The 26,305-nt window shown below is 44.9% G+C and overlaps 1 protein-coding gene across 1 annotated transcript; it reads left to right on the top strand.

Moving 5' to 3' along the window:
- The first annotated feature begins 2,947 nt into the window (after positions 1–2,947).
- LOC125629101 (uncharacterized) lies at positions 2,948–24,458 on the top strand. The gene is made up of 3 exons (XM_048834389.2): positions 2,948–3,077; positions 10,370–10,483; positions 17,719–24,458. Exons 2-3 carry the CDS (start codon positions 10,405–10,407, stop codon positions 18,588–18,590), a joined length of 951 nt encoding a protein of 316 aa, XP_048690346.1. The 5' UTR covers positions 2,948–3,077; positions 10,370–10,404; the 3' UTR covers positions 18,591–24,458.
- Positions 24,459–26,305: the final 1,847 nt, after the last annotated feature.

Consider the following 26,305-nt stretch of genomic DNA (forward strand, 5'->3'; position numbering starts at 1 on the left):
ACTGTGTCAATGGGAATCAGTTTACCGGGTACGGTGTATGGAGATGTGTCCCTGCAATGGAGCAGGAGGCAGTGATCCATGTGTGTAATAGCAAAGGTGATAAGTAAGTCCGTGACTACGAAGGTTGGTAAATTTGAAGGGATGCTAGTATGCAGGTACAGGATGAAGGTGCCAAGTGTTGTAATTATGGTGCGAGTGTGCTGGTCGAATGATGATCAGCTGTGAAGGTATGAGCTGAGTGTGCACGCGCACCACCATGAGTTACGTAAGCTGGCATCAGTGATTTGCGCAGCCCGTAGGCATGAGGTGTCGTAGTGTGGCATTAGGTGCATGGAATTATAGCTCTCTACTGGTTTTAACATTATAGTCACCTATTAGCTCCATCTCTGCATCTCTCTCCCTTTGTATTTAGATGAATAGAGTGAAACAAGTCTCAGTCAGGCTTCTGTATAGAACACCTACCAGAGTGTCTCATTTCTTGCCTTATAATGCCATCATGTGGCCGGTTATTTTGCTGATTTAAAGCTACACAAAGCTCCGTCCCCAAGTTTTTCTACTCTTTTACTACTTTATTATACTCTCGTTTTCTCTGTTGTTCCAACAATCAGTTTCCCAGCCTTTGGATGTTTGACTGTTTATCTTCCACTGGTACAGATCTGAGGAGCACCAGCAGCCTGTCCCCTCTGTGGAGTAGTGCTGCCCCTATGGGGATGTTACACTCACCCAGGAGGAGCAGAGAACTGTGATTCTGTTAAAGAACTTTTTTTTGCAGGTTTCCCATTGTCCATTGTGGCAGGGCACTGCTGAGGAAGCATGTTACAATCAGGAAATACAAAGTTAAGGTTAAATGATCAGTCTCGACTCGCTGAGTGCGTGCATTCAAATAAAGGCTCTCTTGATTTCATTGCATAGAACTTGTCAGGAATTAGAATATAATATTATAGCATGGAAATGGAAAATTTAGGTCACAGATGTACAGATTTGTGTACATGACCTCCTAGTGCAATCCTGTGGCAAAGAGATCACACAACATGTGGATGTATTAGTAGGGGAATTTGAAGTAGGAAGAGGGAGGTGGTATAAAGCAATGAGGAGAGCAGTCCTAGAATACTTTGTCTAGTTCTTGTGCCCACACTTTAAAAAGGATGGTGAAAAATTAAAGAGGGTTCAGAAAAGAGCTATAAGAATCTCAGTGAGACTAAAAGAACTCAATCTACTTAGCCTATTGAAAAGAAGGTCACATCGTGATTTGACCGTGGCCTCTACATGAGAAGATATTTAATCTAGCAGACAATTGGTAAAACTTTGCTAAGTGCCTGTGTGACTTAGGAGCCTAAGTCCCATTTTCAATATGTGGGGAGTGGGATCCTAAATTACTTGGGTACTTTTGAAAATTTTACCATAATATCATTGAAAATGGGATTTAGGTTACTAAATCACTTAGGCACTTTTGAAAATGTTACCCCCAGATGTGAATTTAAAGGACACAAGTCATGGAGAATTTCTCACATTCCTTTGCAAACTGTTGCAATGGTTAATTATGCTCATAGTTCAAAATGTGTGTCTTACATCCTGTTTGAGCATTGCTGACTTCATCTTCCAGCCATTGGATCTTCTTATGATTGTGCCTGCTAGATTAAAAGGCCCTTTCCTATCAAATATCTTCTCCATATGTGGGTACACATAGACTGCAATCAAGTCCTTCCAAACAATCTGTCCTAGCTCATCCACAAGTTGTTGGGCTGTCTGCAGGAATTACTGAATGGAATTCTCTGGCATGTTATTATTCAGGTCAGACTAGGTGATCACAATGGTCCCTTCTGGCCTTAAAAACCGATGGAAGAGGGTGCATTGATGTAATATGATGATTGTCTCAGCTGAAATATAGCAATTTTGTTTTTAGAGAACAAAACTAAGCAAGCAAATAAAGCAAAGCCTTGTGATTTCTGTAAATACATGTAAAGTATCCAATCCATAGTGAAACACACTTTTAAACTACATAATTTATACAAGAAAATATTTATTTTGATAGCTGTATGTACGCTGGTAGTACACCGTGAGACAGGGTGTACATCTAACCCAGGAGAAGGCACAGATGTCTTCTTTGTTTGCTAGTCATTTGTCAGTCTGAATAAAGAATGTTGGAGAATAATTGTTCACAACCCTTCATGCTTTACTCCTGTATGTGGGGGATGAGTCAAGTCCCTTGCCAGCCATACTCAGTGAGCGGGGAATGGGATCTGCAAACCAGGCCTATTTAACTGCCTCTTCTTTAACAGGCCTTAAACAAGCCATACAGCTTGAGCATACCACAGATCATCTCCACAGGCCAACCCCAAGCTCTCTACAGTCAGCCAGGCCCTGTAGAAAATCTTTAGGGGTGAAGTTGTGGCCCTATTAAAAGTCTATGGCAGTTTTCCCTTTGACTTTAATAGGGCTAGAATTTCCTTCCACTTGTTTTCCTCTTCTCCACATCATCGATCCAGCCCCGCTATGCCATGCACTTTCTGTTAGTTTCAGCAAGATGATTTCTCTGGCACTAGTCTGTTCCCAGCTCTCAGAGTTGGGATGGAGAGGTTTGATTTATTTACACTTTTGAAAGCACTAAAGCCACACCATGGGTCTGGAGGCAGATGTTGCCCTGGAGGTCTAAATCAGAGTCCTGGTGCTGTATCAAGAAGAAATGTGGCAGGGCCGGGGGAGGAGGCAGGGCCGGGGATTTGGGGAAGGACTTGGGAAGGGGCAGAGCTGGGGTGGAGCCGGGGGCAGGAAAAAAAAGCAGAGGCAGCCAAAATTTTTTTTGCTTGGGGCAGCAAAAACCCTAGAGCCAGCCCTGCACACAAGCAACTCCCTTGGGACGTCTCGGGCATCCCGGCCCCGGGCTCCGGGGACGCTCAAGCGCCTCGCGGGCCTCCGGCGCGTGATGGGTTAAAACCGGCCCCGCAGCCGGGGCGGGGGGGGCGGGGCCGCGCTGTGGGAGCTTCCGGCCCCCACCGGAAGCCGCCGTCTCAAGCCGCTTCCGGGACCCCGGAGGCCCCCGGCCCTTCCCCCTGCGCGCAGCCCCCGCGGCCGGAGCGGTGAGTGGGGGCGGTAACGGCGGGGGCTCCCTCGTTAAAGGGCGCCTGCAGCCCCCCCCCCCCCCGGAGGGGAAAGGGGAGAAGGTCCCTCCCTCCCTCCCCCTCGGTCTGCCGGGGGCCCGGTTGGGGCGCCCCCCCTTCCCCTCGGTCTGCCCCCCCCGGTCTGCCGGGGCGCCCCCCCTTCCCCCCCTCGGTCTGCCGGGGGCCCGGCTGGGGAGCCCCCCTTCCCCCCCTCGGTCTGCCGGGGCGCCCCCCCTCCCCCTCGGTCTGCCGGGGGCCCGGTTGGGGAGCCCCCCCTTCCCCCCGGTCTGCCGGGGCGCCCCCCCTTCCCCTCGGTCTGCCCCCCCCGGTCTGCCGGGGCGCCCCCCCTTCCCCCCCTCGGTCTGCCGGGGGCCCGGCTGGGGAGCCCCCCTTCCCCTCGGTCTGCCGGGGCGCCCCCCCTTCCCCCTTGGTCTGCCGGGGGCCCGGCTGGGGAGCCCCCCTTCCCCCCCTCGGTCTGCCGGGGCGCCCCCCCTTCCTCCCCTCGGTCTGCCGGGGGCCCGGCTGGGGAGCCCCCCTTCCCCCCCTCGGTCTGCCGGGGCACCCCCCCTTCCCCCCCGGTCTGCCGGGGGCCAGGCTGGGGAGTCCCCCCCCTCCCCCTCGGTCTCCCCTCCCCCCCTCGGTCTGCCGGGGCACCCCGCCCTCCCCCCGGCACACTTAGGTAAAGAGAAGGAGCAATGGTCTGGCAGAGGAGGAGGCAAATGGGACTGGATCAGAAGGAAGGAGCAGGAAGGGGAGGCCAATATGGCTCCATGAGGCGCATGGGAATGAGCTGAAAATCGAAAAGGAATCCCACAAAAAGTGGCCATATGGACAGATTGCTAAGGGGATGTGGAGAAGAATAGCACAAGCCTGCAGGGACAAAATCGGAAAGGCTAAGGCAGGAAATGAGTTATGCCTAGCAAGGGACATACAAAGGTAATAAGAGGAGTTTCTAAAAGTACATTAAGAGGGAGAGAAAGGTGAAGGAAAGTGTAGGTCCGCTGCGTAGCAGGGAAGGAAAGCTAATAACCGGTGACATCAAGAAGGCTGAGATGTTTAATTTGTGTTTTGCGACATTCTTAACTAAGATGATTACTTGTGACCATATTGTCAGTTTCAAGGTAACTGCACCGGTACTCCCTCTCTGTGGTCCCTCAAGGCACCCACTTAAAAGTTTCTGGCTCTGAGACATCACCTCTTTTGGACAGACATGCATGTCTTATTCTCTCTTCACCAGGGGTTTTAAGGCTGCACATCTCCCTAGATTACGCTGTGATGTCCCCAGCAAATCATCTGCCTGTCTTAACTTTCATAGTCCTTGGAGAGAAAGCAATCACACAGCTCTTTCTAAGCAAAGAACGTTCATTCTTTAGATAAAATGGGGGGAAGTTACTATTTATTGGGCTACTTATCCAGAAGTCCCCTTTTTGTCTGTTGATCTGTGTAGAATCCGGTTTGAATCAGAATATATGAGCTTCCCTAGGCAGTGGTACCTCTCTGGAGATGTTATAACATGAGCAATTTGCCTTAATCATTTATTACTGTTTTCACTTCCTGGAGGAGCTGTGGTATCCATCTCCCCACCATGGAGTGTATACAATCCCTGGCCCACAAATGATACATAAACCATTTATATACTTAATATGATATGGTCTTCCATAGATATTGTAGGAAGTTGCCTTGTCTGTCTCATCTTCTCCCTAAATAAGTGGGTGTAACTGTGGTGCTTGACTGGCATCCTAGAGGAATCCAGAGGTTTATTCCCTGAATGGAGTTTAAGCCATTACCTTTCATAAGTTAATATTTCACCTATGCATGTAATAAACATTCTGCTAGCAAGTCAGCATACATCCCTCAAAAACTGTACAGTTTAACAATCATCCTATATAATTTCTCCTGTTAGAACCTAGAGGGTGGAGCTCCTGCTTTCCCCCTCTTGCCCTTGTTCCCCCAAAACCTTTGGGTGTGAACTTGAGACCTGGTCCTCCCACCCCCACCTTCCATCTGGTTTTTAGGGAGGGTGTGTGGTGTCCCTTTGTCCCTCAAGGTATCAGTTCCTCTGGCAGTGAGTTGAGTCCCCATGTACTCTTTGGACAAAAGAGAGAAATAAAGCAGGGCTGCCTCCCTGTGAAGTGGCTCTCAACCAGACGTTGCTTTTACAGCAGAGGGGTTGGACAAGAGAGAGTCTTGAAACATCCCCCATAGCCAAATTCCTTTCTGGCCACCTTCTCAGGCTCTTGGGGCCCCGGGGACTCCTGTGGCTTTACCTCAGCGTCTATGGGGGAATGGGAGGAGTATTGATCCCCCGTCCCAATGAGGTGGCCTTTTCATCTCTGTATATTGAGTCAAGGAGTGCAACAGATTTTCCTCCAGCAGGCTCAGGGTCCTTTACATTTTGACAGATCGTCAGGCAGTCGTAGACTCTGGGGAGAATTTCCCCTTCTTTGCTGGTTGTAGTTACTGTTGTCATCTCCCAAGCAGCTGTCTTACGCTTGAGCATTTCCCACCCTTGGATAGATTGAGCAGTGCACTGCAGCTGCTTCAGTGTCCCTACTTTTGGCTGGAGTCACTGTCATCCCCATGCTCTGTACTTCCGCTGGCTCCCTGGTAAGAGTAGTCGGAGAAGTTATTTCCCTGGCCTGGGCTTCAGGACCCAGAGGGTTTCCCTTTAATTCAGTAGGTCTCCTCACTCCCCTGGAGTAAAAAGAAAAGGAGTACTTGTGGCACCTTAGAGACTAACCAATTTATTTGAGCATAAGCTTTCGTGAGCTACAGCTCACTTCATCGGATGCATCCGATGAAGTGAGCTGTAGCTCACGAAAGCTTATGCTCAAATAAATTGGTTAGTCTCTAAGATGCCACAAGTACTCCTTTTCTTTTTGCGAATACAGACTAACACAGCTGCTACTCTGTCCCCTGGAGTAGGCGGCTATCTCACCCACCCTCTCCTCTGGTATTTGTTTGCATATACTGAGAAAGTAATCTGATTCCTCTTGGATACTGGCAGGGTGGATATGACCCTTCCCTTCTCCCACCCCCAACACCACCTTTTCAGCTACTCCTGTTAGCATTGTGGGGTGGAGGGATAGCTCAGTGGTTTGACCATTGGCCTGCTAAACCCAGGGTTGTGAGTTCAATCCTTGAGGGGACCATTTAGGGATCTGGGACAAAAATTGGGGATTGGTCTTGCTTTGAGTAAGGGGTTGGACTAGATGACCTCCTGAGATCCCTTCCAACCCTGATATTCTATGATAACACAGTCCCTTGAAGGCCTGGAGTTAGCAGAGGGGGTCTGATTCATCCCTTCTGTTTTTAGAGCCATATTATTCCCCAAAGCAAAGAATATGGAATATCTGACAGTACACTTACCCCTTGTGCCCCAAGCCTTCCTGAGTCTGTATAGAAACCTGTGGTGTAGGTTGAGTGAAGGCTCTTATACCAGGAGTTTTTAGCCACGTTTCACACCCTGAGAGCATTTGATGGGGTTTCAGGACATGGAGCTTAACTATCTCTCTTGGTATCTCTCCTGGTCCTGGTATCTCTCCATTCAATGAATGTCTCCCCATTGACTGCCACCTTCCATCCCACTGAGGGTCCAATTGGTCTGCACCTAAGAGGGTGCAGCATGAAATATGGGCAGTAGTTTGGGGTGTGATTGGCTCAGCATGAACATTGTATGCCATCAGTGTACTATGTGACTCCCTCCCTCTGGAGATTGTCACCCAGTTAACTCTGTGAGGCTGGGGTTGCAGCTGGCTTTCTGAGCATCGCACTGGGCGGAGCAGACAGTCCCAGGCAAAGTGACATGGCTGATCACAGATGAGACACTCCTTTGTCCCACCCATCTCAGGGCTTCCCTGCTGCCACATGTGGGCCTCTGCTTGCGCTCAGTCCCTGTGATCTGATCCCATCCCTTCATTGTTAGGTTTTCTATCAAACCCAGGCTGACTCTCCACATAATGGCCTGCCAATTTCCCAACAACAGTTTTATCTCTATGATCTTTGTCCGCGAACCCTGGTTTTAGGTCAGGGTAGCAGAGTTTATAGAATTGTTTTAAGCCCATTATTTTGTAGGCCTCACCGACTGTGGCAACCTGCCACAACACTTAATACACTTTGGTCTCCCAAAGATATTGTAAAAAGTTGCCTTATGATGCTCAAAACAATTTTAACAACAAGGGGGAAGGTACACAAGTCACAATAGGGAAAGAACATGTTAAAGAATATTTAGATAAGTTAGATGTATTCAAGTTGGCAGGGACTGATGAAATGTACCATAAGCCGATGGATGATGGGATGCATCATGTACCCTTAGGATCAAGCCTATGGATGATTACTGTGGCTCTTTGGCAATGTACAATGGTAAATTCTGGCTCCTTTTCAGGCTCAGGTTGGCCATCCCCTGAACTAGATGAATCAATCTTAGAGAACCATTAGTGATTATCTTCAAGAGCTTGTGGAGAAGGGGTGAGGTCCCAGAAGACTGGAGAAAGGCATTATGTTTGTGTCCATCTTTAAAAGGGGGAACAAATAGGACGTGAGGATTTATAGACCAGTCAGTCTAACTTGATACCTGGAAAGATACAGGAATACATATTAAACAATTTGTAAACACCTAAAGGAAAATAGGGTAACAAGTAATAGCCAACATGGATTTGTCAATAACAAATCATGCCAAAACAAACTAATTTCCTTCTTTAATGGGGTTATGGCCTATGGAACATAAGAATGGCCATACTGTGTCAGATCAATGGTCCATCTACCCCAGTATCCTGTCTTCCAACAGGGGCTGGTGCCAGATGCTTCAGAGGGAATGAACACAGGGCAATTACCAAGTAATCCATCCCCTGTTGTCCAGTCCCAGTTTATGGCAATCACTGGTTTAGGGACACCCAGAGCATGGAGTTGCGTCCTTTACATCTTGGCTAATAGCCATTGATGTACCGATCTTCCATGAACTTATCTCATTCTTTTTGGAACTCGGTTATACTTTTGGCCTTTACAATATCCATTTTCAATGAGTTCCACAGTTGACTGAACACTGTGTGAAGAAGTCTTCTCTACGTTTTTTTTTTAAATCTGCTGCCTGTTAATTTCATTGGCTTCTTTTTTTGTGTGAAGGGATAAATAACACTTTCCTTATTCACTTTCTCTGCACCATTCTTGATTTTACAGACCGTTATCGTATTCCCCCGTAGTCACCTCTTTTCTAAGATGAACAGTCTTTTAAATCTCTCCTCAGATGGAAGCTGTTCCATACCCCTAATCATTTTTCTTGCCTGTCTCTGAACTTTTTCCAATTGTAATACATCTTTTTTGAGATGAGACGATCAGAACTGCATGCAGGATTCAAGGTGTGGGCGTATCATGGATTTATGTAGTGGCATTAGGCTATTTTCTGTCTTATTATCTATCCCTTTCCTAATGGTTCCTAACATTCTGTCCGCTTTTTTGATTGCGGCGACACATGGAGCTAATGTTTTCACAAACTCCATAGTGGCTCCAAGATCTTTTTCTTGAGTGCTAACAAATAGTTTAGACCGCCACATTTTTTATCTGTAGTTGGGATTATGTTTTCCAGTGAGCACTTTGCACTTACCATCATTGAATTTCATCTGCCATTTTGTTGTCCAGTCACCCAGTTTTGTAAGGTCCCTTTGTAACTCTGCAGTCAGCTTTGAACTTAACTATCTTGAGTTATTTTGTATTGTCTGCAGTGCAGTGTTCACCTCCGTTTCCAGATCATTTATAAGTATGTTGAACAGCACTTGTCCCAGTCCTTGGAGGACCCCGCTATTTACCTCTCTCCACTGTGTAAATTGTCCATTTATTCCTACCTTTTGTTTCCTGTCTTTTAACTATTTACTGATCCATGAAAAGCCCTTCCCTCTTATCCCATGACTGCTTACTTTGCTTAAGAGCAAAGAGTAGATAGCTTGACTTTTGACACAGACCCACATGACATTCCCATAAGGAAACTAGGGAAATGTGGTCTAGATTAATTTACTGTAAGGTGTGTGCACAACTTGTTGAAAGACAAAACTCAAAGACTAGTTATCAGCGTTTCATTGTCAGACTGGGGTAACATTGTCCTGGGTCTGGTACTATTCAACATTTTCATTCACGATTTGGAGAATGGAGTGGATAGTATGCTTATAAAATTTTCAGGCAACACCAATCTGGTAGGGGTTGCAAGCACTTTGGAGGACAGGATTAGAATTCAAAATGACCTTGACAAACTGGAGTCTGAAATCAGTAAGATGAAATTCAATAAAGACAAGTGCAAAGTACTGCACTTAGAAAGGAAAAATCAAATGCACAAAGACGAAAAGGGGAATAACTGGCTAGGTGGCAGTACTGCAGAAAAGGATCTGGATATTGTAAGAGATCATCACGTGAGCCAACAATGTGATGCAGTTGCAAACAACACTAATATCATTCTGGGGTGTATTAACAGGAGTGCTGTGTGTAAGACACTGGAGGTAGTTGTTCTGCTCTACTCAGCTGAAATATCGTGCCCAGTTTTGGGCACCACACTTGAATTGGAGAGAGTCCAGAGGAAAGCAACAAAAATGATAAAAGGTTTAGACAGGCTGACCTATGAGGAAATGTTGGGGGGGAAAATCTGGGGATGTTTAGTCTTGGGAAAAGAAGACAGTGGAAATATGAGAAGTCCTCAAATATATAAGGGCTGTTATACAGAGGATCATGATCAATTGTTCTCCATGTCCACTGAAGATAGGAGAAGAAGTAATTGACTTAATCTGCAGCAAAGAAGTTTTAGGTCGGATATTAGGAAAAACTTTCTAACTATAAGGGTGGTTAAGTATTGGAACAGGCTTCCAAGGTTCGTTTCTAAGAACAGGCTGGACAAACCCTTGTCAGGGATGGTCTAGGTATACCTGGCCCTGCATGGGAGGGCTGGGGAGGGGCTGAACTGAACTAAATGAGTCCTTTAGATCCCTTCCAGCCCTACATTTCTGTGATTCTGTGAGACCTATTGGAAGGGTGGGGGCAGATTGTCCCATATCTGCTACTGTGGGGTTCTTACCACAAAACCCCATCTTTTACTGGCTACTGGCATAGACATGGAACTGGACTCGATGGACCTTGAGTCTGATCAAGTTTAGCAATGCCTAGTTTCTGTATCCATTTTCCCATTTATGCAAATACATATCAACCTCCACCCATGAAAGGGATGAGCCTACATCATGGGCCACGGCAGGTAAAATCTATTTGGGGAATACTGAACCGACTTCTTTGCTTTGCAGTGAGTGGAATCGCTGACTCTGCTGTGCTCATCCAAATGGCAAAATGGGAAGATCTTTGGGTCCCAAGTTTCCAGGACTTCACGGAAAGGAAACTCTCAAAAGACACCCACCCAGGTGAGGAAGAAGTTAAACCAACTGAGAAAACATCTCCCTGCCAAGTATAAAGCTGGAATTCCAGCAAAGCTATTGCAAACACCATAGTTCTGTCTCACTTCATCTTGTTAATAGATTTTAAGGCTAGAAGGGGTTAAAAGTGAAATAAACATATCCAGATAAAGAAGGGAAATGAAAGCAGGAGTAAAAAACAGATACAAGAAAAAATGAGTAAATTGTTGGCAAAGAGTCCTAGTCTGCAGTTAGGAAATGCAGATGATAAAGGAAACTAAAGGGATCAATGAAAAATATGTAGCCAGGATAATAGGACAATGAGATTTATTTATATCTGTCTGTCAGGAACAAAATTCTACAAAGGATATAGATCCAGTAATAGATAAAGAAAGCAGTACTGTCAATCATAATACAGAAAAGGCAGAAGTATCAATAAATGTTTCTGTTCTGTATTTAGAAAGGAGTAGAATGATATATTCACAGCTTAGCGTGATAATGAAATACTTTATATTCTATCAGTAACTAGGGAGGATGTTAAACAGCAACTATTAGACATGTTTACACCAGCAGGACCAACAATTTGTAATTAAAACAATTAAGTGATGAGCTCTCTGAACCATTAATGTTGACTTTTAATGAATCTTAGTACACCAGGAAAGTTCCAGAGGACTGGAAAAAAGCTAATGTAACCATATTTTAAAAGAATAAATAGGATCACTTGGTAAAATAATATGGATTTTAATATAGCTAAATGCAAATGTATACACCTAGGAATGAAGAATGTAGGCCATATTTACAGGATAGGGGACTCTGTCCCAGGAAACAATGACTGGAAAGGATGTGGTGGTGGTGGTAGATGATCAGGTGGACATCAGCTCTCACTGCAATGCTGTGACTAAAAGGGCTAATGTGATCCTAGAATGCATACAATTTTGAGCAGCAATAGGGAAGCTGTTTTCCCTCTGTATTTGTCACAGGTGTGACCACTGCTAGAATACTGCGTTTAGTTCTGGTGTCCACAGTTCAGGAAGGATGTCGATAAATTGGAGAAGGTCCAGAGGAGAGCCATGAGAACGATTAAAGGATTAGAAAACCTGCCTTATAGTGACAGACTCCGAGCTCAATCTGTTTAGCTTAACAAAGAGTAGGTTAAGGGGCAACTTGATTACTGTCTATAAGTGCCTACATGGGGAACAGTCTAACAGAGAAAAGAATAACACAATCCAATGGTTGGAAGTTGAAGTTAGACAAGTTCAGATTGGAAATTGGCATACATTTTAAACAATGAGGGTAATTAACCATTGGAACAATTTACTGAGGGTTGTGATGCATTCTCCATCAATGACAATTTTTAAATCAAGATTGGATATTTTTCTAAATGATATGATCATTTGGCCTGGTTCTCTGGCCTGTGTTATCCAGGAGGCCAGACTGGATGATCACAGTGGTCTCGTCTTGCAATCTATGAACTATATAGGCTAGTTCGTGTGACATTGTCCCAAACAAAATCATGGAAAGGCTGATCTGGGACTCAGTAAATAATTAAAGGATTGTAGCATAACATGGTTTTATGGATAGTAGACTGTGTGTCTTGTCACGGAGGTCACAGATTCCATGACTTTCCATGACCTCCATGACTTCGGCAACAGCCGGTGCTGGCTCAGGGGCTGGGCTAGCAGCAGCAGTTTGGGTGTGTGGGAAGAGGCTCAGGGATGGGGCAGTGAGTTGAGGTGCGTGTGAGCACTTACCTGGGGGGCGAGGGGGAGCGGTGGCAGTCCCTGGCTCCCACCGCCATGTCCCTGCAGTTCCTAGGCGGAGTGGCCAGGGGGGCTCCACACACTGCCCGCACCCACAGGCACCGCCCCCACAGCTCCCATTGGCTGCAGTTCCTGGCCAATGGGAGCTGCAGAACTGCCATTTGTGGAGGGAGCAGCACACAAAGCCCCAAGCTACAGGGACATGCTGGATAGGGAGCTTGCCAGCCCCGCCAAACCCCCCAGCACCAGTGCGGGTCCTGGGCTACGCACCACCGCCCGCCTCCTCCCCAGCACCAGCAGGGGTCCTGGGCCACCAGCACCCGCAGCACCCCCATCCCATCCCCCCGATCACGCACAGTCCCCCGGCCCAAGTTTTAGTTAGGGGTACATAGTAAAAGTCATAGACAGGTCACAGGCCGTGAATTTTTGTTTACTGCCCGTGACCTATCCATGACTTTTACTAAAAATACCTGTGACTAAAATGTAGCCTTTGGGACGTTGCACTCCAGAATGCTGTCTGCATTTTATTAGCAATACTGCCCCCTCCGCCCCCAACATGTTTTCAGGCACCCAGGGACTAGGAACCCAAAACTTCACGAGAACACCTAGGAATGACATCACAGGGTTTAAAGGTACTGGAAAGGTGTGTAACCAGAGACAAACAGGGGTTTTACATGTACTGCCTCCACCATGGACAGTGTCCAAGACTCCGGCAGTATGTTCAGGAGGAGGGTGTGACTTTGCACTCCATATGCTTTATAAAAATATGTTTATATGTGTCAATATGATGTAACTGGAATATGCTTTATGCAAAAGGTCTCTTGTAAGATATCATTACAGAGCTTATAATCTACTGAGTGTGGTCATCCTATTTGTATGTATGTATCATTCTTGTATCTAAAACTAGAAATATGAAGTATAACTCTGAAGTCCTATTGTAATTATGCAAAGTGTGGGTAATTAATAGTGGTTTAGAATCTTGATGACTCCCATTGACTAGGACAATTGGTTGTAAATGGCTCTGTTTACTTGCCCGCCTTCCTGTGTTTTTGTGAGTCAGGCTGGGAAGAATGGAGGGTTGGGGTCTCACAGGACATGTGACTATGTCACCTGGTACTGGAATCCATCTTAAACCTGGTGCTTTTCAATTTAAAAGGAGGGGTGGGGACCGAGAGAGACAATATTCCCGCCTTGTGCCAAAGCTATAAAAGGGGGTGGAACAGAACAAAGAGGGCTGCCAGTCATGAGAAATCCCCTAGTTACCACCTGAACTGGAACTAACAAGGACTGTACCAGGGGAAAGTATTGGGCCCAGACTAGGAAGGAGTCTAGTCTGTGAAAGAAGATTATTGGAACATCTCTGAGGGTGAGATTTACCTGTAGTCAGTGTCTTAATGTATTAGGCTTAGACTTGCGTGTTTTGTTTTATTTTGCTTGGCAACTTACTTTGTTCTGTCTTTTATTTCTTGAAACCACTTAAATCCTACTTTTATACTTAATAAAATCACTTTTGTTTATTAATTAACCCAGAGTAAGTGATTAATACCTGGGGGAGCAAACAGCTGTGCATATCTCTCTATTTTTTTTTTTTTTTTTTTTTTGAGGGTGGACACTTTATGAGTTTACCCTGTATAAGCTTTAAAAAGAGTAAAATAGATTTATTTGGGGTTTGGATCCCATTGGGAGCTGGGTGCTAGAGACAAGAGTACTTGCTGAGCTGTTTTCAGTTAAGTCTGCAGCTTTGGGGGCGTGGGTCAGACCCTGGGTCTGTGTTGCAGAAGGCTAGCGTGTCTGGCTCAACAAGACAGGGTTCTGGAGTCCCAAGCTGGCAAAGAAAACGGGCTCAGAGGTAGTTTCGGCACATCAGGTGACAGTCCCAAGGGGGTCTCTGTGACTGAACCCATCACAGCCTTAACAATAGGTCTTGTCAAATAAGTTTTATCATTTTTTGATGACATTACATATTTGGTTTATAAAGGCCCTTGTATTGTCATAATATACTTAGACTTCTATAATGTATGTCTTGGAACAAATTTTGAAAGAGAAACTAGTTAAGGACAAAGGTAAACAGTAATTGGGCTAAAATACAACATGGTTTTATAAAAGGTAAATAATTCTTGACCAACCTGATTTCTTTCTTTGAGAATATAACTGAATTTGTAGACAAAGGAAATACAGTAGATCTAATCTACCTGGATTTCAGTAAGACATTTGATACAGTTCCACAGGGGATGTTATTAATTAAATTGGAGAAGATGGGGATTAATATGACAATTGAAAGGTGAATAAGGAACTGGGTAAAGAAAAGAGTACAATGGTTCATACTGAAAGGTGAACTGTCAGACTGGAGGGAGGTTACGAGTGGAATTCCTCAGGGATCAGTCTTGGAACCAATCTTACTTAATATTTTCATTCATGAGCTTGGCACGAAAAGTGGATAAGTTGGGACATATTGCCAATACAGAGGAGGACCGGAATATCATACAGGAAGATCTGGGTGACCTTGAAAACTTGAGTAATAGAAATGGAACTAAATTTAATATCACAACGTCATGCCCTTAGGGACTAACAACAAGAATTTTTGCTATAAACTGGAGACGTATCAGCTGGAAGCAACAGAGGAGAAAGACTTGGGTCTGTTGGTTGATCACAGAAACACTATGAGCCACCAGTGTGATGTGGCCGTGAAAAAGGCTAATGCAGTCCTAAGATGCATCAGGCAAAGTATTTCCAGTAGATAGGGAAGTGTTAGCACTATTGTACAAGGCATTGGTGAGACCTCATCTGGAATGCTGTGTGCAGTTCTGGTCTCCCATATTTAAGAAAAATTAATTCAACCTGGAACAGGTGCAGAGAAAGGCTACTAGGATGATCAAAGAAGTGGAAAACCTACCTTATGAGAGGAGACTCGAAGAACTTGGCTTGTTTAGCCTAACCAAACAAAGGCTATGGGGACATATGATTGTGCTCTATAAATACATCAGAGGCATAAATACCAGAGAGGGAGAGGAGTTATTTACATTAAGTGCCAGTGTTGAGACAAGAAAAAATGGCTAAACTGGCCATCAGCAAGGTTAGGCTTGAAATTAGATGAAGGTGTCTTACCATCAGAGGAGAGAACTTCTGAAATAGCTTTCCAAGGGGAACAGTGGGGCTAAAAAACTTAACTGGCTTCAAGACTGAGCTTGATAAGTTTATGGTGGGTATGGTATGAGGAGACTGCCTACAATGCCATGTGGCCCATCTTTGACTGCTGGTAGCAAATATCCCCAATGGCTGGTGGAGGGACACTAGATGGGTAGGGCTCTGAGTTACTACAGAGAATTCTTTCCCTGGTGTCTGGCTGTTGGTTCTTGCTGAAATGCTCAGGGTCCAACTGACTGCCAGATGTGGGGTCGGGAAGGAATTTTCCCCCCAGGTGAGATTGGGTTGGTTTTTTTTGGCTTCCTCTGCAGCATGGGGCATGGGTCACTTGCTGGTTTAAACTAGAATAAATGGTGGATTCTCTGAAAGTCTTTAAATCATGATTTGAGGACTTCAGTAACTCAGCCAGAGATTATGGGTCTATTAAAGGAGTGGGTGGGCGAGCGAAGTTCTGTGGCCTGTAACATGCAGGAGGTCAGACAGGATAGTCATGATGGTCCCTTCTGGCCTTCAAGTCTGTGACATTGTGATTAAAAAAAAAAAAAAAGGCATTATACAAAATCATTGTACCCCATGGGAGGGGCCAGGTGTGAGGTTGTGCTCCAGTCAGGGATTGGCATTTCTCTGGTCTTTTAGTTATTTATACCTCCCCTCCCCCTTTCCCCCCAGACCCATTGCCCCTCCCAACTGGTTGCTTGACTTTGCCTCAACCCCTATCTCAAGGCAATCTTAAAGTGTGCTCTTGAGTAACACTTTCACTGCTCTTATCTGTTCCCATTGTACTAACAAATCCATCTGACTAGGCAGAAGCAACATCACAGTGCCTTTGTCCCTTTTTTACACATTTTAATATAAAAGTATCAAAAAGTCTAACCCCAAATTCTATCCCAGGCTAACAAACAGACCTATATACTAACAGAAGAAAATATAAAATCCTTGCTGGTGACACAAATTGTTGGAGTGGTAAATAACATAGCCAAATGCAAGGTCACACACTGAAGATCAAAGAATCATGGTCACACTTATAGACTAGGGGACTGTATCCTGGAAAGCAGTGACTTAGAAATAGTGATAGATAAACAATTCATAGAATCATAGAATATAAGGGTTGGAAGGGACCCCAGAAGGTCATCTAGTCCAACCCCCTGCTCGAAGCAGGACCAATTCCCAGTTAAATCATCAAGAAATCATCAATCATCAATTGAACAAGAGCTACTAGTACAATGTTGTAGCTTAGAGGGTGAACGCAATCCTTGTATTCATAAGTAGGGGAATATCACTTAGGAGGAGGAAGGTTCTGTTGCCTATGTATATGGCATCAGTGAGACCATTACCGGATACTGTGTCCAATTGTTGTGTCCACACTTCAAAATGAATGTTGAAAAATTAGAAAGGGTTCACTATAGAGCTACAAGAATGAGCCGAGGTCTGGAAAATCTGCCTTATGGTGACAGGCTAAAGAAGCTCATTCTATTTAGTTTATCAAAGAGACTGTCAAGAAGGGAGTGTACATGAGCAGAAAGTTTCCGATAGTTAACAGTTCTTTAATCTAGCATCAAAAGGAATAACAAGATCCAGTGGCTGGAAGCTGAAACTAAACAAATTCCAACTAGAAATATGGTGCTGTTATTTTAACAGTAAGGGTAATTAACCAGTGGGAGAGTTTACCTAGAGAACTGCTGGATTCTGTATCACTTGAAGTCTTTAAATCGAGATTGGATATCTTTTTAAAAGATATGATATAGCTCATTATATGGGCTTGATGCAGAAATTGCTGGGTGAGGTTCTGTGGCCTGTGTTATGCAGGAGGTCAGACTAGATGATCTAATGGTCTCATGTGACCTTAATAGCTATGAATCTAAGGAACCAGTATGATCAATATGCTAGTTCATTACTCACATGGTGACAGGTTTCAGAGTGGTAGCCGTGTTAGTCTGTATCAGTAAAAGCAACGAGGAGTCCTTGGGGCACCTTAGAGACTAACATTTATTTGGGCATGGCCACTTGGGTTTTAGCCCACGAAAACTTATGCGCAAATAAATTCATTGTTTTAGTTCGTTAGTGTAACCAGCAGCTGTCATGACCTCAGGGTAGACCGCTGCATTCCACCAACCTGACTGATTTCTGTTAAGAGCCCCTCCTTTCCCTTCATTTCTTTTCTCTGGGTTTTCAGACAGGAAGCTGACGAAAGCTCTTTCCCTCTTATCTCCCTTGGGAAGGGCCCAGAGTCCTGGCTCCCAGTTTCTACGTTTATCAGCATTGTTTTATTTATTTGCATTTCCCCTTTCCCTGGGTTCATTTTTCCTGAGCTCAGGCAGTTACTCTCTCTTTTTATCCTAGCAGATGATGAGATTGCAAGTGAGAGTGAAGAGGATGACAGTCCTCAGCCGGAAGGGCCTGAGAAAGTGGAGCCTCATGGGACATTATCAAGAAGATCCAAATCAAATGTTTCCCAGAGTCAGCAGAGCTCAGAAAAGCAGCCGCAAAAGCCTGCAGGGAAGAGACGGGGTAAGTCTGCTCCCCAAGAGAGAGCTTTGGGAAAGCAGCAGCGAATCCACAAAGGGGAGGTGCCAAATGCGTGTCTGGAGTGTGGGAAGGTCTTTGGCCGGAAATCACATCTCATTAGACACCAGAGAACTCACCGGCGAGAGAAGCCGACTATTTGTAATGAGTGCGGGAAGAGCTTCAGTCGCAGCTCAACCCTCATTGAGCACCAGAGAACCCACACGGGCGAGAAGCCCTACAAATGCACGGAGTGTGGGAAGAGCTTCAGCCAGAGCTCCCACCTCATCACGCACCAGAGGATCCACACAGGCGAAAAGCCCTACCAGTGCACCATATGCGGGAAGCGCTTCCACCAGAACTCGCATCTCCTGACCCACCAGAGAACCCACACGGGTGAGAAGCCCTACCAGTGTACCCAGTGCTGGGAGCGCTTCAGCCGCAGCTACACCCTGACCAGACATCAGCGGAGCCACACGGGGGAGCGGCCCTATCAGTGCCCTGACTGTGGCAAACGCTTCAGCCTCAACTCCACCCTCCTCAGCCACCAGAGAACGCACACGGGCGAGAAGCCCTACAAATGCTCTAAGTGCGGTAAGAGCTTCACGCGGAGCTCCACACTCGTCCAGCACCAGAGAACGCACATAGGGGACAAGATCTATACGTGCCCCTGCTGCAACAAGGTGGCCTGCTCTAGCCTGTTCTTCTGAGTCTGGCTGCGGGACCTGCTCCAGCTTGTCCTTCTGAGCCTGGGTGTCAGGCTCGTTCCAGCTTGTCCTTCTGAGCCCGGGCACTGGACCGCTCCAGCCTGCCATAGGATTCCTCTTTTCCTGTTTGTGGATGTATCCTAAAGAGCAGGGACTGCCAAGGCACTTTGAGATGCTTTTCCTGTAGGAACCACAGCGAGCACAGCTCCTCAACAGGGGAAAGCTCACACTTTGTTCACCTTTTGTTTTAGTTCAGCGACTTTCCCTCTTGTGCGTGTGCATGCTGGGGGAATGTAATACTTCCCTTACATCTCCCTCCTGATTTCATAATACTGTGCACTTCAATGCATTTAAGGATCTTGGTTCTTCACACACACTAATGAAGTAGGCCTCCCACAGGTTTGAGAGATAGGGACATTTTAAAAATAAAGAAAGGGAGGTGAAGTGACATCAGTGAGTCACCAGCAGAGCTGTCACGCTCCCCAGCCAGAATTCCTCACTTATCCCATATTGCTGTCATGTTCCCCAGACCTGGTTCTCTGTGTGAGAAAGGAGAAAAGCGAGGGGAAAGCCCCTTTTCGTGGGGTTTGCAAGCTCTGCCAAAATACATTTCTGGGGCTGTTTTGCTAATGAACCTCCCAGCCTTGAGGTTCTGTGGGTGTGATGAATGTCAGTCCGTATGACCTTCACACAGGGCAAGAGTTTCTCTTCCTTGGTGAAAGAGCACTCTTATTTTGCCTTAGTGGGCTAAGGCCAGTGACTGGGGTGTGGAGGGCTCGAAGAAAAGCAGACCAGACCAAAGCAGAACAGCCTTCCAGAGTTAACACACCTGGAGTTTGTTCCCTGTTTCGTTGGGCGTGGGGAGGAAACCTTTTCCTTTTTGTACGTTGTACCTCTTCATATTGTTGATAAAGAAACCTGATAATTAAGCTCAGGAGAGATGCAGCTGTATTCAGTTGTATGAGCATCTCTCTGTCTTGTTTGACCTAACGTGTTTCTGATAGGAATTGTTCATTGTTTCTTTAAAGCCCAAATGAATTGTATGGACCCACAATATCATAGAAAAGGCCTGGAAAAGTACCTGCTTCACTTCAGTTTGCAGCCTGCTGGAATGAACTTCAGACCAAAGCTCTGATTCCATTTACAGCAAAGTCCTTGTGGAGCAAGTAAATCCAACTCTTTCCTCTGAGGTCAGCTGATCTGCAACTTCTTGAGTATTGTCTTTGCTGCAGAGTTCGCTCTTACCAGGTGTTGCCCCTAACCTCACCTCCCACACAACCCTCTCACACAAGTTAACTGTGCCTTCTGTCCCAGCTAGCTGGCCTGGCTACAGCTGCAGGTTGGAGCCTGGGTACCACTTTCACTTGGGCTGGTAACCCGCCCATTTGCAATGAAGATGCGGGTTAAATCACTCGAGTGCTGATAGTGGAATTATGGGAAGGCACTGGAAGACTGTGTGCCCTGAAGGACTGACAAGTTCTCCCACAATTCACTAGGAAAAAATCCGAGTGGCTGATCTTACTGCAGCACAAAAAACCATGGGCTATAGCTCTAGAAGTCCTAGCAACACGTGGGGGAGCGAGGCACCAGTGAGGACACTGTAATGTGGGTGTGGATTTATAGGGTGGTCACTCACGCCCGGCTGTTAATGACCCAAGCTAACTCTGCAGTGAAGACATACTCTAAGGATTTTTTTGAGCTGTGTGTTAAACCAGTGGTTCTCAACTTTTCCAGGCTACTGTACCCCTGAAGCTGAGACCCGCGGCATGGGGCTGAAGCCTGAGCCCTGCTGCCCAGGGCTGAAGCATGTAACTTAGCTTCACATGGCCCCAGGCAACTGCCCTGCTTGCCATCTCCTAATGCCAGCTCTGTACTTGCAACCCCCTTAAACCCATCCCACGATCCCCCTGGGGCTCGTAGCCCACAAGTTGAGAAACATTGATCTAGATGAGTTGACGTACCCCCTGGAAGACCTCTGCGTACCCCCAGGGATACACATCTGGTTAAAAACCACTGTGTTAAACCATCTACATTTGAAAATGCTCAGTCACCAGCAGGGAGACAGTTCTGAAGGCAAGAAAAGCTTGAGTCTCGACTCAACACTTCACTGCCACCAGGGAACCATAAATGAGCTGCAAACTGTCTCCCTCTTCCTGGCAAGAACTCCAGCAGTTTTCTGCACTCCCTGTGTGATCTTTAGCTACCAGCTTAGGACTGGCTTAAAATTATACTTTATCATCTACAAAAACATCAGCTTTGAGTGAGCTGCTAGAAAATGAAAATTAGGTGGTCCTGCAGTTATCAGAAACACCTGGAAGGAATTGAAAGAGATGCTTGTACAGGAGCCAGGATTAAAGTTCTATATAAGTTGAAGTCCTATACAAATCTTAATAGGTGCCTCGCAATTTGATTTTGCAATAGTGGGAAGAAAGCTGACAGTTTACAGTTTATGCTTTCAGGTCACAGAGATGCAGAAACTAGATGGACAAATACAAACAGAGCTGTTAGGGATATTGCTTAAGTGCTAGGAGAAATTTTGACCAGAAAGCAGAGGCTGAAACAGACCCAGGTCTCTATAGCATATTACCTGTTCTATAAGAGTGCAAAGTATGATGATAAAGCTACAGATGTGAGAAAAAGCTGTGTCATAGCAATGAAGTGTTGCCAGCTGATGCCCTATCCATACTTGCTACGTTAGAGAAAGAAGCTGAGGAAGAGAGACATGGAGATATAAGCTTGGTGATCCCTTTTCACAGCAAGTGAAAGGCCACAAAGAGTGAAAACAATTATGAAAGGATGGCCAAAGGTAATGCACAGCAGTCAGCAAGAGACTATGGAGGTTACAGATATAAATGTACAGCAGTGAATGGCATGATTGTTCATAGGCATAAAACTATTATACTCCAGTGACTTTACCAGTGAATGCTACAGGGAGGCTATTTGGGAATCATATGTAAAAGAAATAAACCCAGAGGCTTCTCAAATGTGAGTAAGCTATTTGTTCTACTTGAGATACAATCTACAGACCCATGATTCCCTGTCTGATACTACAGAGGCTATCAAATGGTCAGAGATGGGCCAAATCAAAACCCTGCATTGGAATACCCTGAAGTTTTGCGGAGGTTCGAATGTATATCTGAACTGCTTGATTCAGGCCCAGCTATGCCAGTGGACATCATGGATTCTCATGTGGCAAAGAACAAGTGAAGTTCATTACTGATTATTGCTCTTTGCACCCTGAAATGTGAACATTTGAAAGTATCTTTGTAAGACATGGAATTCCAGATTAAAAACCCAGATTTTTAAAGGTATTTAGGCAGTGTTCCATTCAGCATTGCAAGGCCTAAGGCCCAGATTTCTAAGGGGAGTTAGGGTGTCTAACTTCCACTGGGAGTTAAGCACCTAACTATCTTTAAAAATCTGGGTTTAAGTGATTTAGATGGCTAAATCCCATTTTCAAAAGTGACTTAGCAGCCTAAATCATTGAAAGACATTGATTTCAATAGGAGTTAGGATCTGGGTCTTAAGTGTTTGTCACTTTTGGGAGTGTGAATTAGCCATCTTAGTCACTTGGGGTAGATTCACAAAGGGGACTTATTTCAGAGGAACAGCCGTGTTAGTCTGTATTCGCAAAAAGAAAAGGAGTACTTGTGGCACCTTAGAGACTAACCAATTTATTTGAGCATGAGCTTTCGTGAGCTCATGAAAGCTCATGCTCAAATAAATTGGTTAGTCTCTAAGGTGCCACAAGTACTCCTTTTCTTTTTAAAGGGGACTTAGGTGTTTCAACACCTATTTCCCCAGTGCCCTTCCACCCAGTGGAATTCACAGCCCTAAGTTATGCATCCAGGCTCCCTAAGCATTGTATGGGGAGAGTTAGGTGCCTGATAAAGGGATTCTCAGAAGCCAGCAAGCTGAGCAGGGAGCCACCATAGCCAGCCAGGAGTGAAATGCACAGGAAAGGGCAGGGATTAGGACCCAGCTCCACAAAGGTACTCCCATTGATCTGGGCCTTAAGGATCTGACCGACAGGTGGGAGAGATTCTCAGCTGTGGGGAGCTGCGGTGGATGCTCCACCTGCCCTGGGTGTGGCTCTTACCATCAGAGCCCTGGCAGATACAAAATTTGTGTCCCCAGCCGCACTGCTATCTGCAGAAATAGTCCACGGATATAAAGCGGATACCCATGGATTTGCAGGGCTCTAGTTCTGGCACTTGCTTGGGAGGTGGGAGACCTGTTTTCAAACCCTTGCCTGATTTGGAGCGGAGATTTGAATCAAGGTCTCTCATCTCCCAAGTGAGCGCCCATACCACCAGGCTATTGGGTGTTCTGGGGTGGCTCTTTCTGGCTCTTCTGTTGAATCTGTTCCATTTGGTATTAAATAAATATTCCTGGGGCCAAAGGACACAAGAGAGAGGCTAAATAGCCTGATGATTAGCACACTTGCCTAGGATATAGAAGCAGCAGGTTCAAGTCCCTGCTCTGGTAAATATACAAACTGGAGTCACTCCAACAGGAGAGGGCTCCAACCCAGAATAGCTTGGTGGTTAGGGCATTTTCCAGTAAGATGGGAAACCTGGCTTTAAGTCCTTCCTCCAAATCAGGCAGAGCAAGCATTTAAAACTGGTAGAAACTAGGTGCTTAGTGGGGACTTAGGTTTAGGTAGCAACTGAGTGGTGATTTTTTGAATGTCTGAGATGCCTAAAATGTTGGATTTATGAGCCTATATCCCTTTGTGAATATAGTTCTACACTTTGCAACAGTGGGCAGAGCAATAGCAAAATACCTTTAAGAATGTGGGCCAAAGTGTTCAGTGCTATTAGAACAGAATGTTCCCCCCACAGAAATTAAGCAGCTTTCAGTTGGTGTAGATTTTAAGCATATGATTTCAACTTCTAACCGTTTTAGATCAAATGGGCTAAACAAGAGCTTAGTACAGATGGTGAAGAAGTGGATGAAGAAGCTACAAATCCTTTGAATCAGCTCCATGCATGCATTAGTAGATGAGGGAGAGTCACCAACTCAATTGTTGAGAAGAGGGATGAAAATTAACCTTCCCACCAAGAAAAAAGCTAAACAAGACTCAGAATGAAGAGAGAATAAGATGAATGAGAACCAGAAAATTAAACAAAGTTACGTTGATTTTTCAGAAGAACACACTCTTCCATCATTTTAGCTTTGGCGACATAGTGCATCCTTGTGCCTACACCACAAAGAGGTGATTAGAAAAGCAGAGAGAGCTCCAAAATCCTCGCAAGTGTATAATGTGTTGGCTGCCCTTTGATTTAATAAACACGCCCTGAGCTCACAGATACAAAGTCTCCTGCAGATGACCCCTTAGAACTTGTCATTGTGGGACAGAATAGAGAAAAATGGAGAGGTTAATTAATCTGAAGAAGATAATACATTAAGAAGCTCTTAAACCACTACGAATTAAAAGTGTCATAAGTCTTTACAGAAAATTGTATAAGGACGTAAACGCTTGCTAGAGGGTGAAGTGCAAGTTGCCTCTTCTGCTTGGAGAAGCAGAACATACAAAGTAACTGATTTCTGTGTATGTGATGTTGAAATGTATATTGTATACATTGAGAGACAGGAAGGCATTGTTTAAAAGAAGGACGAGATAGTGATATAAATACTAGACTTAATAGATGACTCTTAGAATGTTAACAGGTATATGAGAATTTGGAGATGGTCCTGAAGAATTATTGATCGAGGGCAAAATTCTGCCCTGGATTCTACACCATCCAATCCCCCTGAAGGCAGTGGGGGTTGTTAGGGCAGGATGCGCCATGTTGTTTTGAAGAAAACAATTGACTTGATGGTGCAGCTATGAATTCAAGCTGAACAATAAACTAGTTATTCTTCTCACTCATGGTGTCGGTATTTAGAGAATGCAAAGAATGTCACACACCCATCCACAGACACCCCTGCAGGATCCCCATTCATCCTAGAGCCAGTCCAGAAAAGACTTCTGCTTACACCTCCTCCATACTCTTGTGCCAGTCACCCTGATATAACTCATCCACTGTGTGTCTCCTCTCAGCCCTTCCTCACAATCTCACCTCTATCCCTGCAACAGCCTTCACCTCTAAACCTGCCAGGTAGAACAGCCATCTTGTCTCTCTGCAACATCTCTCTTAAGAGCTCATCTGAAAACATGTCTTTGATGTTGTACCTTTGGCTTGTTACACAGGAATAACTCTGAAGAAACCAACACACCAGGCCTCGCTACATATACAGTCAGCTACTGGTATTTTAATAGATTCCAAGGCCAGAGGGGACCATTGTGATCATGTAGTGTAACCTCCTATATTGTTTTAGCCACAGTGTTGCACTAGGAACTTCTGTTCAGCTGATTATCTGCCTTGACTCACAAATCTTTTTCAGAGTAACTGCCTCTGTAAATATGGCTGACGTTCTTTGTTCTTAGATGTATACATTTACACTTAACCATATTAAAACACATATTGTTTGCGCCCAGTTTGCCAGCCTATCCAGATCACTCTGAATTAGTGACCTGTCCTCTTTATTATTTACCATTCCCCCAATTTTTGTGTCATCAAATTGTATTAGTTATGATTTTATGTTTTCTTCCAGATCATTGATAAAAATATTAAATAGTCACAATGTTGTGCAATACCATGTCACATGCCTTACAGATGTCAACACTATTACCTTTATCAACCAAGCTTGTAATCTCATCGAAAAAGGCATCACATTCATTTGTGGCTGTTTGCCATAAACTCATGTTGCTTTGCATTAATTGTATTACCCTGCTTTAATTCAAGTCCCATATTGGCCATTCTATTAATTTGCTATAGGATCATTATCAGGCTGACAGGCCTATTACTCAGGTGATCCCATTTACCCTTTTTGACTATTGGCACAACATTATCATTCCTCCAGTCTTCATGAATTTCCCCAGTGAGCTCTGCAGTCAGCTCTTTTAAAACTCTTGGAACCAAGTTATCTGGACCTGCTAATTTAAGAATGTCTGAATTTAGTAGCTTCTACCCTGAGGTAGTAGTGGAATGGAAAGAGGGTTATCACCATATGATGAGACTATATCATCTGTTTCCCCCTAAATACAGAACAGAAATATTGGTTGAACACTGCTGCCTTTTCTGAATTATTATTGATAATTTTACCATTTCCATCTACTCATGAAGAAATACCATGGTCAGGCTTCTTTTTGTTCCTAATATATTTCAAAAGCTCCTTCTTGTCTTTCATTCTCCTGGCCATAGATGTCTCCTTGTGTCCCTTTGCTTCCCTTATCAATTTTTTACAGTTCCTAAGTTCTGATTTATATTCATTGCTATCAACTTCCCCTTTCTTCTTTTTGTTATATATTTATTTTTTGTAGTTGCCGTCGTTTCCCCTCTAAACCAGATTGGTTTTTAAGCAGTACAGCCTTCTTCCTTGATTAGGCTTCTTGATTCCCACTTTTCTGATTCAATTCTTCCTCCAGATGATTTGCCTCATAATTGTTTCCAGCTCTGGGCAACTGGTCACTTTAAAGTACCAACTCTCTCTGTATATACTACTGGTCTGTACTTTATTCTGCATACACATTATAAATGTGATCAAGTCATGATCATTTGTACCGAAGCTACCATTAATTTTTAGTTCTGTGATCAGTCCCTCTTGATTTGTTAAAAGAAAAGGAGTACTTGTGGCACCTTAGAGACTAACCAATTTATTTGAGCATAAGC

This window comes from Caretta caretta, chromosome 23 (genome assembly GCF_965140235.1).
Source record: "Caretta caretta isolate rCarCar2 chromosome 23, rCarCar1.hap1, whole genome shotgun sequence".
Taxonomy (NCBI): domain Eukaryota; kingdom Metazoa; phylum Chordata; order Testudines; family Cheloniidae; genus Caretta; species Caretta caretta.

What these genes read in the sequence shown, in the direction of transcription:
- LOC125629101 (XM_048834389.2), top strand. Translation starts at nt 10,405, where the DNA reads ATGGCAAAATGGGAAGATCTTTGGGTCCCAAGTTTCCAGGACTTCACG. An exon ending in CTCAAAAGACACCCACCCAG is followed by an intron (nt 10,484 to 17,718) that starts GTGAGGAAGAAG and finishes TTTTTATCCTAG; the next exon opens with CAGATGATGAGATTGCAAGT.